The 18,641-nt window shown below is 35.6% G+C and overlaps 1 protein-coding gene across 1 annotated transcript; it reads right to left on the reverse strand.

The window, feature by feature from the left end:
- Positions 1 to 2,558: 2,558 nt before the first annotated feature.
- On the reverse strand, positions 2,559 to 3,317 carry LOC114761879 (uncharacterized). Its single transcript, XM_028951332.1, has 2 exons — positions 3,120 to 3,317; positions 2,559 to 2,981 (listed from the first exon to the last, which is right to left on the reverse strand). The coding sequence occupies exons 1-2, from the start codon at positions 3,315 to 3,317 to the stop codon at positions 2,559 to 2,561; spliced, it is 621 nt and encodes a 206-aa protein (XP_028807165.1).
- Positions 3,318 to 18,641: the final 15,324 nt, after the last annotated feature.

The raw sequence follows: 18,641 nt of genomic DNA on the forward strand, positions 1-18,641 counted from the left end.
CTGAAGACATCACATTGTAGGTCATGAAGTTCAGCTAAATCGTGGCTTCATCATTCATGTGCTTGCGCTCGAAGACTTTCCGCCAACTTTCCTTTACAATCCAACCAGCTCCCCCTGTCCTCATGGTTTAGAAAACCTCTTCCCAGGGAACTTCCTCAATTCTGGTCTTCCAACGCTGTTATTCACAGATAGGGACTTCAAGAAGCTTGGAAAACTTCTTAATAGGGTCTCAACTGAAATATCATTCACTCCCTCTCAAAGTGATCCCCATATGTCCATCCATCGCAGAGTTAGCATCGAACTCTCTCACTAGAGTCAAGTTAGCCTTGTTTCTCTTCTTCATGAGTTTCCCCAAACCACGTACCATGGCGAGCTTATAAAAGTCGTACTCCTTAGTCTCTGGAAAATTTCACTCTTGTACCACCCCTTATTGGCAAACATTTTCACTGTTTTCTCTCTTGTAAGTCTGGTCTCCTCCTAAGGGTGAAGCTTTTTCGAGCTTCAAGACTCAGGGTTCTTGGTGTGAGGCATATGAGTGCAAAGTAAACACACAACAAACAACCAAAATAAACACACAAAACAAATAATCCTACAAAGGAAACTAAAACCTTTACTAGGCCCAGAAACCAAGCACTCCCCTACACTTAGCTAAAAGCTATCCCTTACTAGACTCACTTTAGCAAAATTGTTGAAGATTTTGAATTAGGAAACGTACATTTTAAAACCATTGGGAAAATCATGAGAAAACCCAAGCATTCATAATTTTCAATTGCCTAAAATCAATTTCTCGCAAAACCTTAATAGGTAAAGTCAAAATCCATTAAGAAACTGCAGTTTGGAAACAACAAAGGTGAATCAGAGGTTTAAAGTCTCCTCTGTGAGCTTAGGTCACGACTTGAACAGACAGAGAGAGAAAAATTGAGTTTGTAAAGGCTCAAGGTCATGACCTGAAAATAGTGAGGTCGCGACCTGAACCCAGAAATTTTAGAAAACACAGAGCGAACCAGTTTTCCAGAAACTAAATGTTTACAGCAAATGTGATCCCAAGCAGTTACAAAACCAATTAAACAGCATTTCAAACGTCCAGCCAAAACTCCACTCAATCAAAATCAAAACCCTAGAAACTAAAACCCTAGAAAATATAGAACTAAACTGAACTAGGAAGAACAAGAAAAAAAAAGAGCAAACCTTGAAAGAGTACAGGAAGGACGAATTTCACTCAAGAATGGCTTGAATCTTAGATGGCAAGGGAGGATTTCCAGAGGTAAGAAAGCAATAGCAAGCACAAGAGAGTAGGTTGGCATTAAGCAAGATGAGGGAGTGGAGAAGAGACAAGTTTTTGAATAGGAAAGGCAGTTTCACTTAAGGAAAATGAAGGGGAAGGACGGTTACAGAAGAATGGAAAGTCACGACTTCAAGGAGGCAGAAGTTCAGTCATGGAGAGAGGGGAGTGAACGTGCGAGGGAAGCTGAAGGGAGGGTATGTGTGATTTTGCAAAGAAGAATTAGGGTTTTGGCCCCCTTGTAGTGTAGAAAGCTTGAATTTAGGGCAGGTTCAAAGGGTAAAATGGTAATTAGGGTGGAAATAAGTAAGGGTAAAGAGGTGAACTCGAAGAAAAATCCTAACTTTTCATGTCATGTCACGACCAGATGGATGTGAGGTCGCAACTTTAGCAGACAGGGGGGATTTAGGGTTTCAGGAAGGCTCCAAGTCTTAACCTGAAAATAGCGAGGTCTCGACTTCAACTCACAGAGAGCCTTTACCTAGTTTCTTCCCCAAGTTGTGACCTAAAATAGTGAGGTTGTGACTTCAGCTCAGAGAGCTCCTCTCCTCAGACTAACCTCCAGGTCACGGCTTGAAAGTAGCTAGGTCGTGACGTGGGGTCACAAAGAGGTCTCTAACATTGTAGACCCTGAAAAACCTCAAAATAAAGACCCTATACCAAAACCACTTACCAAAATACCTATCAAAACAACCCAACTCAGCAATCCATCACTAGATTCTCAATAATTTAACACAAAACTTCAAAAACAAGTGATGGAAGATTGGGGAAACTCTTAAGGTTTCAAAAAATATTTTAAAAATTTTGACAAGCTTCCGCAAGAACTAACCATAACAAGGAACAACCCAAAAAACAAAACACAAAACTACTTTTAAACCTCCCTCCCTAACATACTTAAAGCAATGTCCGTGTTGTAGCATATAGTCACATACCAAAACACAAAGCTCAAAAACAACAAAGGTGGAAGTTGTGAAGTTCAATTTAGGAATGAAGCACAACACATCACCCATCTAGAGAGAAGAAAAGAACTAAGTGCAAGGATGGGAAAAATAAAGAATGCAATTAAGTGTGTGGTGATGACAGAATAGAAGCATAATCAGAATCACATCAAACTCAAAGCTAGGGGAGATTATTCGAAACAAACCAAGCAACAGAATTTAAAACTACTTCTACTGAGGACATCCCTTTCACAATCTCAAATAGTAACAGCAAGATAATTTAAGCACAAATAAATTCATGTGAATAGTAAGAGGTAAAGTAAAGGGATGACCTAGCCTTAAGAAGGCGGAATGGGCTCTTTGTAAAGCTTGAGGAGATAACCATCGCACTGGAACATTTTGCTCATGGCCTCCTCCTTTAGCTCTATCATCCCAAAATCGTGCACTTTCATAACAGTGTATGGTCCATCCCAGCTCGTCTTGAATTTACCCTTCTTGAATTTGAACTGAGCTTGATACCTCAACACCTTGTTACCCTCCTTGAACTTCTTCCTCAAGATGTTGGCATTGTGAACAAGCTTGGATTTTTCCTTGTAGATGTTAAAGCTATGGTAGGTGTCTAACCGCATTTCTTCAAGTTCTTGAATTTGAAGGAGTTGGTTCAGACCAGCTTCCTCCAAGTCAGCGTTGCAGCTCTTAACCGCCCTATATGATCTATGCTCCAGCTCTACCAGAATGTGACAAGACTTTTCATAGATGATCTAGTACGAAGACATTCCTATTGGCGTCTTGTAGACGGTGTGGTAGGCCCACAGTGCATCATCTAGCCATAAGCTCCAGTCTCTGTTAGAAGGCTTGACAATCTATTCCAGGATGCATTGAATTTCTCTATTTGATACCTCAGCCAGGCCATTGGTTTGAGGGTGGTATGAGGTGGATACTCTATAAGAAACCCCATTTTTAGCCCACAAATTATTGAGTAACTTGTTGCAGAAGTTGGTTCTCTGATCACTGATTAGCACCTTAGGCACTCCAAATCTACTGAAGATAGTAGACTTCAGAAATTTGAAAACCGTAGGTGCATCATCCTTTCGCATGGGGATGGCTTCTACCTACCTAGAGAGGTAATCTATAGCTAGGACAATGTAGGTGTAACCGTGAAAAGGTGGAAAGGGGCCCATAAAGTCTATTCCCCAAGCATCAAAGATCTCACAGAACAAGATAGGTTGCTATGGCATTTTATTCCTTCTACTAACCCCCTCAAATCGTTGGCATTTATCACATACATTACAAAAAGTGAATGTGTCTCTAAACAGGGTAAGCCAATAAAAACCTACATCTAGCACTTTCCTAGCTGTTTTTCTAGCACTAAAGTGCCCCCACATAAGGTATCATAGCAAGCTCCTAAATGGGTCGAGCCTCTACTTCAGGAATGCACCGTCTAATCACTTGGTCAGCACATATTCCCCATAGATGCGATGGGTCCCAAATGTAGTAGGAAGTTCTGCTTTTAAGCTTTTGAGACTAAAAAGTAGTTAAGTGAGAAGGGATTAGACCAGTAGCAATATAGTTAACTAAGTGAGCAAACTATGGTTGAGAAATAGCTAATGCACATAAAGACTGGTCAGGGAAGGAATCACAAATAATGTCAGAATCTAATACTCCCCTTGTCTGTAGTGGTAGCCTACTTAAATGATCTGCTACATGGTTGACATTACCAGCTTTATCTTTCACTTCCATATCAAATTCTTGTAGCAGCAACATCCACCTTAAGAGCCTCAGCTTTGATTGAGGTTTGTGGAAAAGATACTTCAGTGCTGCGTGATCTGTAAATACAACTACCTTGGAATTGATGAGATAGGGTATGAACTTATCAAGTACAAAAACAATTGCAAACAATTCCTTTTCAGTAGTGGTATAGTTTTTCTAAGCTACATCTAGAGTTTTAGAGGCATAAGCAATCACTTTAGAAATAGAATTTTCCCTTTGACCTAACATTGCCCCACACTCAAGTTTGAAGCATCACAAGAAATTTCGAAAAGCAATTCCCAGTTGGGAGAGGTCAAAATAAGAGGAGTAACTAGCCTTTTCCTTAATTCATCAAAAGCAACCTCACATGTATGGTCTAATTGAAAATCGACATCCTTTTGCAGTAGTTTGGAAAGAGGTAAAGGAATTTTACTAAAATCCTTGATGAACCTTCTATAGAACCCCACATGTCCTAAAAAGGACCTTAACTCTTTCAAGTTGGTAGGGTAAGGTAAAGAAGACATCACCTCCACTTTGGCTTTATCAACCTCTATTCCTCTTTTAGAGGTCAAATGTCCCAACACGATGCCTTAGTTAACCATGCAATGGAATTTCTCATAATTCAAAACCAGTTTTTTCTCAATACATCATGCTAAGATTTTATCAAGACTTTTCAAGCACTCTTCAAAAGAATTCCCATATACAGTAAAATCATCCATGAACACATCCATGCATTTTTCAATAAATTCAGCAAAAATGGATAGCATACAACATTGGAATGTGCCAGGGACATTGCAAATACCAAAGGGCATTCTTTTGCAAGCATAGGTTCCAAAAGGACAAGTGAAAGTGGTCTTATCTTAGTCCTTAGGGTCGATAGGAATTTGAAAATATCCAGAATATCCATCTAAGAAGCAGTAATGACTCTTCCCCTCTAACCGTTCAAGTATTTGATCAATAGAGGGCAAGGGAAAGTGATCTTTCCTAGTAGACTCATTCAGTTTCCTATAGTCAATGCAAACTCTCCATGAGTTTTGCACCCTAGTTGGGATGAGTTCATTGTTCTTATTTTTAACTATTGTGATTCCACTCTTTTTCGGCATGACTTGTACCAGTGACACCCATTTACTATCAGATATAGCATAAATAATTCCACCCCTCAGAAGTTTATCTACTTCTTCCCCAACCACATTAAAAATTAGAGGATTCAACCTCCCCTGGCTTTATTTAATTGGCTTGGAATCCTCAATCAGTAAAATCCTATCGGTGTTAATTCCCTTAATGTCAGCTAGTTGCCAACCCAAAGCCTCCCTAGTTCTTCTAAGGACTCCTATTAGACTAGTCTCTTCATGTTCAATTAAAGAATTAGAAATAATGATAGGCAATTTATTCTTAGGCTCAAGATAATCATATTTAAGGTTAGGAGGTAAATCTTTCAGTTCTAAAGTTGGGGGTTGAACAATAGAGGAAATTAGAGTAGGAAAATCAACAGAGTTAGAAAAACTCCCTTTTGTAGACCCTTGTGAAATGCACTCGCCAACTTCACTTAGATTCACTATGCTTGCTTCAGTCCTATCGAATGTTACACCAAGCTCGAGTTGGTTTACAGCAATAACAACCTTAGGTTGGTTCACCTCTATATCTATATCATTATTAGAGATTAGATCATTCAAAAATCATAAGGTATAAGGTGTAATTTTAGAATGTGTATGAGTAAGAATTGAGTTAGAAAGTGTTGGCCCTTTAACCAAAGTCTTTAAGACATGAGGTAGTGAAGCAATTGAAGCTTAAAGTTCAAGAGGTGAAATAGGGGGCTCAGGTCGCAACCTCACATCTCCAGGTCATAATCTCACTTCACAGAGGCCACCCTCTCTATAGTTTTGGTCTGAAGTTGCGACTTGAGAATCCTGAGGTCATGACTTCAACTCATAGAGGCTTCTATCCTCAGATTTGCTCCACTCTCAATACACACCACTTCTTGAACACCTGCATCATTGGCTAATAAACTCTTTCCAAGGCCAACATCAGTTGTAAACGTAAAAATGGAATCAAAATTTGATGGGAAAGAAAAGTCTTGAGAAATGGAAAGTATGCTATTAATTTCTAAAGAATTAATGCATGGCACCTCATCTCCAAAAGAACTAGAAAATGAGTAAACAGAAGAGAGAGAATTGAAATATTCATCATAAGCACTCAAAGGCGAGCAAGCTCATAAGATTCACATGAGAGTGCAGTAGAAGAATCAATCAATTTAGGTGAACCCATGTCATAACCGTCATGTATACGTAGCTTATGCTCATCCCTAGCTTTCTCAACAATTAAATCAATAGCATTTAAACCCATGAATGTAGAATTATCAAAGGGGTAATGCATGGCTTCATTCATATTAAAAGTTACAACATGATCCCCTACTTCCATTGTTATATAGCTATGCTTTATGCTTATGATGGTTTTAGAAGTTTGCAAGAAAGGTCTTCCTAGAATTAGAGTACTCTCATTTACAAGTTCATTGGACATGTCCAAAACATAGAAATTAGCAGGGCATACTAGGTCTTTAACTTGAACCAGAATATAATCTATGATTCCTTTGGGGTACCTAATAGACCTATCTGCTAGTTGGAGTGCTACACTTGTGTCTTTGATGCCATTTATCCCTAGGGCCAAATAAACTAACCAAGGCATGACAGTTATAGCAGCTCCTAAATCTAACAATGCTTCCTTAATGTGAACCCTTCCTATGGTACTAGGGATGGTGTAAGATCTAGGATCTTAGCACTTAATCGGTAGTTCAGCTTTGAATAAGGATGACACATTATCACTCACTTGAATTCTCTCAAGAGCCCTAAACCTTTGCTTGTCATTACATAGTTCCTTTAATAGCTTAAAGTATTTAAGGTTTCCTCTCAAGAATTCAATTATGGGCACATTAATTTCTAGCTTGTTGAATAAAGTATAAGCATTAGTGGCAAACTCAGCATTAAACTTTTTCTTACCAGAGAAATAAGCTTTAGGGAAAGAGAGATCTTTAGTACTTTCCTCCTTACCTGAAGGCTTAGAGGCTCCTTGCATGCTTGTCTCTGCCCTGTCCTCTTTCTGTTTACTTTTGTAAGCAGAGTTCTCCACAATGTTTTCATCTTCTAGCACAACTTCTTGAATTACTTGGCCATGTGCTTGAGTTGGCCCCTCTTCTGGACCAGTTTGTGCTCTTGCCCTCTTTATGAGCTCTTCTTCTTGTGAGCTTTCAGACTTGCCAAGCCTTATTGGGGAAAGTGTAGGGCTGTCAACATCTTGATCAACTTCAGTCTTATCTACCCTTTCACCCTCAAAGTGAACCTTCTTACCACTTCATAGGGTTATAACATTGAGCCCCTGTGGGTTGATCACTGTATTAGAGGGAATGCTTCCCCCCACTCTTGGCTTGTATGTCACTGACCGCATTAGACAGTTAGGTCAAATGACTAGTGATATCAGTGTTCTTCAAGGTAAGCTCCTCTAATTTCTTGTGCACATTTGAGTTATCCTTCTGCATCCCTTGTAAGATGGTGGTTATTGAGATGAACTTATCATCACTCTCCTTCATTCGCCCCTCTATGTTTGTCATCTGAGCAGCCATACTCTTCAAGAGTTGAGAAGTGTTATCCCCTCTCGGTGGTTGAGATACCATAGTCTTTTGTGGAGTTGTTACTACTGCCCTTAAAGGATCTTGAAAGTTGCTCGAGGAAGCTCTAGCATTGTGAAAATGATTATCTTGGAACTACTCCTCCTTCCCATTTAAAGTTTGGGTGGTCTCTCTAACTTGGATTGTAGATATTTGAGTAACTTTTTTCTGATATTGCCCCTCTGTACCTTGGTACATTGCATTAACTTCTTCAACTAGCCCAGGGCAATTTGGTATAGTATGCATCAGACACAAACCCTACAGCTTGTAGCCATTAAAGTGAGAGATTGTGGCTTGTTGGAGCGGAGACTTTTAACTGTATTTGCAAGCTTAGACATGTCTTGGGCTAACTTGACCAAAAGTGGATTCCTTTCAGCTTTGTGATCCCTTAGATCCCTTGAGCCTACATGTTGTTTGTTAAGAGCTAAAGTTCTTATTAAATCCCATGCAACTTGTGGTTCTATATTCTCCACAGATCCATTAACAGCAACATCTAAGACTTGGGCGTCATAGGGCAACAATCCATTATAGAAATACTGTACCAAGTGCTCCTCAAGAATTTGATGATTGGGACATCGGGTAAGCATTTCTTGAAACTGGCTCCAGAATTCAAAGAATAACTTGAATGGTTTTTGCTTAGCCACAGAAATTTCCTTCCAGGCAGCTGAGATCTTAGTGGAGGGAAAATATTTGTCCAAAAAATGCTTTCTTTAAACTAGTCCATAACTCATAAGCATTGTCCACGTAGAGTGGCAGGTTCATGTACTATTCTTTCACTTTTCCCTCTGAGAACAGGTGAAACACCTTCCATATGACATCATCAATGCTTGTCCTCACTGGCTTCATGGACAAGCACTGCATGTAGAGCGTCCAAAGATGAAGGTATGGGTTTTCTCTTGTAAGACCATGAAACTTAGGCAATAAGTGGATCAATTGACCTTTAATTTCAAAATCTGAGTTGAAAGTAGGAAAAGCACCAGGCAAGGGTTCCAAATTCCAATCAGATTGAGTTAATTCCTTAATGGTTCTACCCTAGGTTGTCCAAAGATCCTATTCTGGCCATTATTCTCTCCCTGCCCCTTGTTACCACCATTATTAGGTCTATTATGGTTGCCATTCCCATTTTCACCACTTAGATGTACCTCAGCCATGATTTTCTCTTTTACTTTCTCACTCTCACTAGATGAATAGGATTGGTCTCATAAAAGAAGTGGGCTACGGGATCCTGTGTGTCTGCCTCTCCTACCTCTACATGCTCTAGGCATGCACAATTACTCAAAATCAAGCACAAATAGAGTGAAAGAGAAAAGTAGTGTCAAAACTTTCATATTTACCAAGTGTATATTTCAAAACTAAGGCAAACTCAATGATTTCAAATAATGCTTAGTGAGTTTGAGGTGTATGAAGTGCTATACACTCTCAAAGTATGTGCTGAAAGCAAAGCTATGCAAAAGATTAAGTTTGGACAGTCAGAAAAAATTTTCAGTGCAAAACCAGCTCAGGTCGCAACTTGAAGTATCTAGGTCACGACTTGAGGTCACAAAGAGTAACCTTGAAAGGAAAAGGAACTTAGGTCATGACATTGAAGAGTCCAGATTGTGAGTTGAACAGACCGAGAGTAATACTAGAAAACAAAAGGCTAAGGTCGCAACAAGCCACAAGTCAGGTCGCGACTTAAGCACTAAGGTCACGACTTCAAAGGTATGAGGTCGTGACTTCAAGTCACAGAGAGCTATTTTTGCAAAACCTTTGAAAAATTCACTAAGTTTTTTAACTAGATGATCAATAGACTATGCACAGAGTTCAAAACTTCAAGTAATTGGCCAAAATACTCAGGATCAAGTCAGAACAAAATGCAAAATGCTATGCAAGAATGCAAATGCCAAAGTATAGAAAAGCAAGATATTTGTTTCTATTTGTAAAACTTTTTATGCTATGAAATGCAAAAGCTAAGTTCAAAAACTAAAACTCAATGAGAATCGACCCAAATCATAATGGTATGAAAAACCAATTACTAGGGAACCAATTTCTTGGCTCCCCGGCAACGATGCCATTGATCGGACCGGAATGTTGCCTTTCCAGATCATCAAAAATTGTGATTGCACCAGATAATGTAGTATAGGGTACAACCAATCATTCTTCTCGAAGAGCATTTTATTAGAAAACAACGTAGTCTAAATTAGTAATAAAAAACATGATGATTTGGGTGAATAAAAAGGGGGCTATCAACTACTTAAGGGTGGTGCAATAAATGAAAAGTGCAAAGAATTAAATGTTTTTGGTATTTTAATTGAATAAAGAAATGCTTTGGATTAAAAGGGAATTATGGTGAAACATCTCTTGATGATGAAAACTCAGCTATCACTACTCTTTGAAATGATTAGGAGTTTTAGAAAATCTCTAAGTCTAAAGAAAACCCCAAGTAATCACTTGGGTCTAATGCCTTAATTAATAAAAACTCATTTTAATCAAAGTTAATTAACATCTCTTAAAACATTATTACAAACCACTTAGAGTGTAGATGAACAGATGATGCAAATTTCCTCAGAAAGTATCTACAATCATTGAATACCAGGCACACAGATTAATCACCAATGATCATTGATAATTAAATGAACATAAGGATTCAAAACTGATAAATATATATATGAATGATCCAACATTAACAACATTCAATCTAAATAAATTCAGTAGTCTAAACACAAGATTTACAATTATAAATCAAGTCTGAAACAATGCAGAAATCCCTAAATCTAGAAATCTCTAACTCAGAATTAAACACAAGTTTAGACCAATAACTCCCTTATTAGGTCCTTAAGCTCAAGCTTTGTCTTCCATCACTAAAAGGCTAAGGGTTTAGCCTTTCATGTCTTCAAATTGATTGTAATCGCTCCAAGAATGAACAGCCATGGTTGATGCTAAAAAAAGGGTTGGAAAAATGGAGAAGAAGGTGGTTGAAGTGGTTTAATCAGTTCAGAAATGCAGAAAATGATGAAGAGATGAAGAAAAATAGAGGTTTTTGGGTATGGGATCAGTGAAGGCTAGAGAGAAAATAGAGGAGGCTTCTATCCTTGCAAGTTTGCAGAATAGGAGACTCTCTCTTTGTGGTGGCTGCCCCCTTAGGTGTAAAAGCTCAGAAATCTATTCTAAAACGCACAGCTTCATTTAACGTACTCAGGTCATGACCTCAAGAGTGTCAGGTCATGACTTGAGGGTTCCAAGTCATAACCTCAGAAGTTTCATGTCGCGACTTGGGAAGATAAGAGCATTCAATCTCAACTTAGGTCCAAAACGCGTAGTGTCATTAAAAAGGCATCCAGGTCGCGACCTCAGCAGTCCATGTTGCGACCTAAGGAGACAGAACACTCCAAACTCTTGTGTTTTGGTCCTTGTAACATTGTGGCTCCATCAATGGTTTATCTTAGGTCTTAAGTCCTCCTCCAATTGCCTGAAAATCACAACAAGGGAGCTTTGTAAAGATTAACAAATTACAGATCAAGGTAATTGCAATTAAGAAAGGAGAATTGACCCTTTTTATCCCTTAAACAGCAAAATGCAATGCATGAACCAATGTAATCAAAAAGCTATAAATGCATTTATAATGAGAGTAAATATGTTGCAAAACATCAGAAAATACTCGAGAAAACTATATAAAGATAGGGTTCTATTAAACTTACAATTTTAATATTATTTTGATTGGTTGTTGCTTTGCGTAATTCTTTAATTATGTACCATGTTATGGTTGAACTTGTTTGATGACTAAGTGTTTGACTTGTTGCATTGTATGCCTTGGAAAAATGCACTAGTGTATTAATTTTGGAATGGTATAATATCATCTTGCATGGCATAAAATTTAATGGGTGCTTTGTGAACTTATATGTAACTTACTTGGTTGGTTAACATTATGATTGTAATTCTTTGCTACTGAGATTTCTATGAAATCCCATTCCTCTCTATGTCCAAATAACACTAATAGGGACAGCAAATGGTATTAGTAAAGGCAAGGAGGTGGTTATATCGTGAGGAATATTTTGTTGACATTCTAATGAACTCTATGCTTAAATGTTATAATAATTATGAAATGATGTATGGTTGACTATTGAGACTTGTAACCTATGTGGATACACTTGTTATATCCTATGGATTATGGTTCAATTATGTTTGAGTGGTTAAAGCTGAGTTATGGTAAGCTAAACACTAAAAGGGTAAAAGTTGACCTAAATTGAGTCAAAGTTTGACCACATGAGATTTTAAGCAAATAAAGGAATTTAGTCATAAGATTTGACATATCAATAGATCTCATTTTTTTAGCTTTAAAATAAGTAGTAATTCATGAAATTTAGAGTTTTGTGCAAAAAGTTATGCCTTTCCAAACCTAGGTATTCTGAAAAATTGAAAAATTGACCAAATGAACAGTACATTTTGACGATGAAATTGAGCACACATGAGCTGAGATTATACTTTGGAAGTATTTTTCTTTTAAAGACCTTATTGAAAGCTCCAGGCAGGATTGGTAACCATGTTATTTTAACTTTTCTAAAATTAATTATGATTTTTCAAAGTTGAGCCAAAATTAGGGCTATAATAAATAGTAACCTGAGAAAATAAATTTTTAAATTCAAAATTTTCCAACTTAAAGTTTTATTAAATGGTTCCAATTTCTCCCACTTGACATAAAATTGGGTAGTAAATTGAGGTATTACAGGGCTACCAAAATGATTTCTTAACATCACGATACATTTTAGTCATACCCAGATGAATAGTATACTCATTGTTATGGGCCTCATTCATAATTTTCTCTCTGAGATTATTTGCTAAAGGGACATATATTCTTCCCTTAAACTTAAGTAATCCCTCAGCTGAAAATATTGAAGGTTAAACAAGCAACCTTAATGGTTGGAAGCAAAAAGAGCAAAAGGGAAAGCTTAAAGACCAAAGCTAGTGAACTTACCTTTATTTTATGCTTGATATGTATGTTTGTGTGTTGATGTTGCTTGATGATGATTTAGATTATGAAAGATTGAATGTTGTTCTATTTCTTGTATATTCCATGATCATGTATGAATAAAACATTAAGCATTAGAGCATGTCATTTTATAAGCATAAAAGTATGAAAGCATATAACCAACCTTATCATCCACCAAGCATTACTATTGCATGCACATGGGTAATTGTTTGCTACTAAGATTTTCTTGAATCTCATCCTCCCTTAACCAACCCTAATAGGTGTTAATGAGCAAGAAAGAGGATGCATGAAGTGGAAGTGACAAACATATGTTTTACATGTATTTTCATAACTTTTTGTTGGGCTTTTGCCATTATTATTGGTCCTTAATTGCATTCTTTGAGTATAATTCATATTAGAGTGTTTTACCTTGAATTAGTGCATAATAGGGGCAAAATTATCATAATTGTGATTAATTGATATTTAAGGATAATTAATGCTATCTTATTTTTGAATTTTGATTGTAGGTTTTTGGGAGAATTAAAAATAAAAATAAAAAAGAGAAAAGAATAAAAATAAAAATAATTAAAACAAAGGACCACAGGTAGTAAAACGTAAAACGGTGTGTTTTACTACCTGCCCTAAATTCATAATCATCATTGTCTTCTTCTTGACTGGGGGGAAGACCAACGACGGTGTGAAAAAAATAGACAAAGAGAGAGATGAAGGGCAGACTAGACGAAGCTCAATAGGGAAACCATCTATCTCTTCTTCCATTGACCGAAATCCATCACCATCATCGACTTTATTTTCTTCTTCTCTTTGATCTAGAGGAAGAGTGATCAGAGACAGAGCAGCAACACCGTGAACCTTCAATCTGACTGCCTACCCCATTCTTTATTAAATATTCATCTTCTATCGATCCAGTTCCATCCAACATCATCATCGTTCTTTCCCACCTCTGTTTAAGTCCACCATTGTCACCATCTTTGGCACTTCTCTGACTTTCCCATCTGCTCCTTCACTGTTCTTTATGGCTGGACATGGTAGATTGCTAATGACATCATTTCTCATGGCAAATCGTGGCCAGGACTATGTAATCTTCCAATTCAAAAGTAATGGCAGAAGCATGCGTCTTTAGAGGGGAGTTTTAGTTATTTTAATTTCTTGCCCAATAGTTGTTTAACAATTCCTAAGTCTTAGGGTAGTTTTTCTTATTATTAAGAAATATGTATTGTTTAATCTGGTTATGTTTGGAGATTATTGTGGCTAGATTACTGTTTAGCATTTGACATTGAGCTGTTTATGGCTTTAATTTCAATTACAATGTTGTGGTTATGATACTGGCATTGACTTTGGAGTTAATATATTGTGATTTTCTGAGGTAGCTTGGAATCTTAGATCATATTGTCTCTTACTAGCTTTAATTCTGTTGTTTTGAATTATAAAATTATAATTAAGTATTGGTTTTTAGCATTGTTAATTCTATTTTACTATTCTGGTTATAGTTAGTAAGTTGGGGATTTGGAAAATATTATGTGGCAATTCAAGGTAGCTCAATTGTTGGATTTAAAGCTTAATTATAATTCTTAATTCATTTTAACTTCCGTATATGTTGAAGTGAGGATTGCCTATGCTGTTGAGTTAGAGGATTGATTACTATCATTGTATACTTGTGTGTTTTGTTTCAATTCATTTACCATTATTTGCTTTTAAATCATTTTCATATAAAACATAAAAAAACAAGTCATTTTAATTTCAATTTAATTCATGGCATTTAGCTAGCAATTCATTAAATCAAAATCCTTTTGGTGGTTTAGCTTACTTGTATTTATTTATTAGAATTTAATTTTGTTTCGGGCTCCTCAAAGTGAATATGACCCAGTTCATGCACTATATTGCATAAATTCAATTAATTTTGGAGTAATGCCAAGGCGACAAATTAAGGGCATTATTTCAGGAAGCAAGAAAAAGAGGGAAAAATTGAGGAAATGTTTTGTATTACATTTTGTATGTTAATGTATGTAAGAATATGCTATTAATGTTATGTGATCTTAAATTATGGTAATGGCATGCAAGATTAAATATGATAATGAATGGAAATGGTTAGTACATTGATAGAATGGTTATATGTATGAAAAGAATTAATTATGAATTATTAATGCAAGTAAGAGGGATAAGTTATCCCTAAATGAGCCACAAAATGGTGTCAAAATGGAAGTGAGGCAAAGGATGAAATCTACCTATGAAATTTGGTATAGTTATATTACACATCCTCAACTTTAAAACAAGTGGTAGATTACTTAAAATAAATGTGTGTTCTAAGAGTTATAACTACTCAAATTTAGTGCAGAAAAACAAAAAGGTACAGTTTTACCATATGAATAGTAAAATTCATGTAATTAACTGTACAAACTGAGCAAAGAAATGAATGATAAAGTTTTTTTCGCTATAGATAAATTAAAAGAGCTTCAAATAGAATTTTGAATCACCTTAATATGATTTTTCTATAAATATTTATGATTTTCCAAAGTTGGATAAAAAATCTAAAATTTACTAGTGAATAGTAACCTAAGTAATTAAATGCAAATTTTCGATCTGTGGGCTTGTTTCATACACCGCTTGAACCGTAACACTTCCAAATGCGTATTAAAAGGGAGTCAAGGAAGCATATTTCAATTAACACAATTCCAAACATCTCAAATTGGGCCTCCGAGTAACAAACCTAGAATAAAAGCAATACCAAGCACAAAACACAAATGGATAACAGAATGGCCTACAATATATACCATAATTGATCAATAAGTTCCATAATATTCACAAGCACAAACCTAAGGCCTCTGGCCTAATTTACAATCCTTCAACATATACAAAAAGTGACGAAGGCAATATAAGAAGTTGTAAAGGCTTAGGCCTCCGAATTCTTCCCTGGTGATACAATACTAGAACTTTTATTTAAAACATTAATAACCAGGGGCTGAGATATAACCCTCAATAACCAATAGTCCAGCTCATCATACATATCGATATGTGCTTGTAAGATGTCAAGTGGCACAATTATAAAAACATTTACACATACATATAGCTCAATACGAATATTCTCAAGGCTTAAATTTCAATTCTCAAGTCTTATGACTATACATCGATGTTATTGTGCAAATGCTATCCTAGTTGTCACATTCTCCACTGTGGGGGAGTAAGAGTCAAAATGGCTAATCTCTTACTTTAGCAAATAGAGCCATGGCTATAGGGGACAAAAGTCAGGAAGAACATTCTCTCACTTTGGAAGAACATAAGGAGGCAACTATCATGCATTAATGGAGACACTCTTCACGTGATGCTAAGAGACACAGTTCACTTACTAGTTCCCAGTGTATGCATCACGTTCAAAAATTCGACAAGTGGTCAATTTCAAATTTCATAATCCATTTCCAAATCAAACGTAAAGTGGAAACATTTTATCATAATTCCCAAAGACTACATTTTCAAAACTCAGTCCCACAATACAAATTCATTTCTAATATATCAACATAACTCGAAGTGTATACCAAATAACTTTCATAGTTTCAAAGCAATAAAACTACTCACAAAGCATATATAATGAGTAGAAAGTGGTTACCTCTTGACCAAATAAGGATCAATTACCACAAATAAGTTGCCACGTACATAACAACACCAATGGCAAATAATAGACAAAATCACACAATGACTACATGTTAGTTAACAAACTAATTAAGTGGGTAACAATGACAATTAGGGACTCAAAAAATCCTAATTCAACCCAAAAGTCCTCTAAATTTCAAATTGATCAATCCAAAACTCAATACACTATCCTAATTTGATTAATCAACTCATAAGAATCCATAACTATCTTCTAATTACACTAATAGATTAAAAGCCCCAATTTTCTTGATTTAAATCCATCATAAAAAAATGCCCAAATATAAAAATAAACTCAAATCAACATTCTAAACTAACTAAGCATCAATTCTAACTCATATTAACATAACCCAATTATCAAAACCCATTTTGAATCATTACAATATCATTAACCATCATAACTTCTCAAAAATCACAAACCTAGTTTCAAATTCCTCCAAACTCTAAAGCCAAGAAAACTAAACTAATTAAACACTTAGACTAGTCCATAAAAGTCATTTAAAGTCAAAATCATCGGTCAAAACCTTAATCCATTCGAAATCATTGAAGAACCCTAAGATTCAACTATCTTCACCTTGAAAAATCTAATAGAAAGATATGAGGTTAGAATACTTACTTTGATATTTGGAAGCTTAAATATATTCCCCTAAGCTGAAAACACCAAATCCTAGCAAAGCTCTGTGAGTTCTCCTCCCTAAACCTCTTGAAAACTACATCTGAAATTGATTTAAAAAGCAGGTTTTGGCATGTTCACTATAGCAAATATCTAGCAAATGACACAATAAACACTGTATTGTTAGCTATAGCAAACATCTAGCGAATGTCTAGTTAAAACACAAATAAAGAGGTTTGATTTCAAAAGTTCATAACGAACTCCAAGGATCTCCAAAAATTACAAATTAGGGCTCTTTGGAAAGGTTTTGATTTGTGTATTTTCCAATGCAAAAAGGACCACTTAAAAGCAAGATCATTTAGCCCTTGAAAGCACCCAATGTCCAAGGCTACCAAAAAAAGTTTAGAGATATAACCTTCAATCATCAATCTTAGTATTTTTAAGCCTCAACTTTCAATTTCAACTACTTAATATCTTAATTTTTTTAGCTAAACAAAGCTTGCTTAACTCTAGTCCTTAGATTAAAACTTAGGATATTACAACATACATAAAGCTTGTTACAATTTAGAAACAGGGTTAAGAAAAGTAGGCAATTGTCTATATTGCAATTTTATAACACTACCAGAAGATATGCTATTTCTGTCTGTTCTAGGGTCTTAGGAGGAGACATTAATACAAGAGACATAAAATAGTAGCTACTTATTCATCCGTTTCCCAATAGACCAAAAAAAAGGACTATTTCTATGTGTTGGCCACTATTTTTGTCTGTTTTGACTTCAACAAAAGAAGATAGTCCCATTTTTTGGTCTATTTTGGGTACAACAAACAATACTATAACAACCAAGAATAGGTACTTTTTTTAAAAAAAAAGAAATTATTTTCATTACCAGTTTTTATTATAATTTGCAGTTGTATAAAGTGTATACACATAACCAAAATAGACAGTAGTATAATTTCAGTGACAACAATTTAGCAAAACCAAATCATATCATAAAAGCAAATAAGAAAAGTAATTAATCATAACAATCAATGTAAATAATAGCCATAATTTTAAGATTCAAATACATATCCACATATTGAAATCCAATTATTAAAACACAATCTCTAACATCAATCATCTAATCTAAGACATAGAGAAGAAAAAAGATAAAGGATAATTGCTAGGTCTATAGATGAAAACTCCCATTTGAAGCACTAATCTCAAGCCCTCACCACAAACAATCTCTATATAAGCTTCACCAAACTTTTTGAGTAAATTAGATATGGAAAAGAGGAAAAGAGATATGAAATTGATGAATAAATCAGGAGAAATCACAAATTGCTGTCTAGAAAAAATTTATAAAATATCAATAGGGAGAAGCAACTCAACCTGACAAACATGAAACCATAGAGAGAGAGAGAGCATCTAAGGAAGCAATGTGTGATCTGAAAAAGAAGTGGAGAGAGACATGATCAATGGAGAAGATATAACAATGAGAATAGAGGAAATGACCTTACAGTTGATAGTAAAAATGGAGTAACATTTGCAACTTTTAAGGTTCTATATATAGATATTGGAAGAAAAGCCATACTCGTCTATATATATATACACACTCATTTGTTTTGGTTAACAAACTTGTATACTATATATACCCACTTTTTTGTAAAACGAATATGTAAAACTATTTTCGTCTGTTTTGACTTCAACAAATGAAAGTAGTCCTAATTTTTGGTCTGTTTTGGCTATAATAGACAAAATTAGGTATTTCTTTCAAAAAATATGAAATTATTTTCATTACCAGTTTTTATTATAATCT

The sequence above is a fragment of the Neltuma alba genome, unplaced genomic scaffold (assembly GCF_004799145.2).
Source record: "Neltuma alba isolate B1F8T4 unplaced genomic scaffold, ASM479914v2 tig00011146_pilon, whole genome shotgun sequence".
NCBI lineage: Eukaryota > Viridiplantae > Streptophyta > Magnoliopsida > Fabales > Fabaceae > Neltuma > Neltuma alba.

Bases quoted from the DNA above. Each gene is read 5' to 3' on its own strand.
- LOC114761879 (XM_028951332.1), bottom strand. From the start codon at position 3,317: ATGCGAAAGGATGATGCACCTACGGTTTTCAAATTTCTGAAGTCTACT. The intron at 2,982-3,119 runs GTATCAAATAGA...TCTTCGTACTAG, and splicing joins AAACCAATGGCCTGGCTGAG to ATCATCTATGAAAAGTCTTG.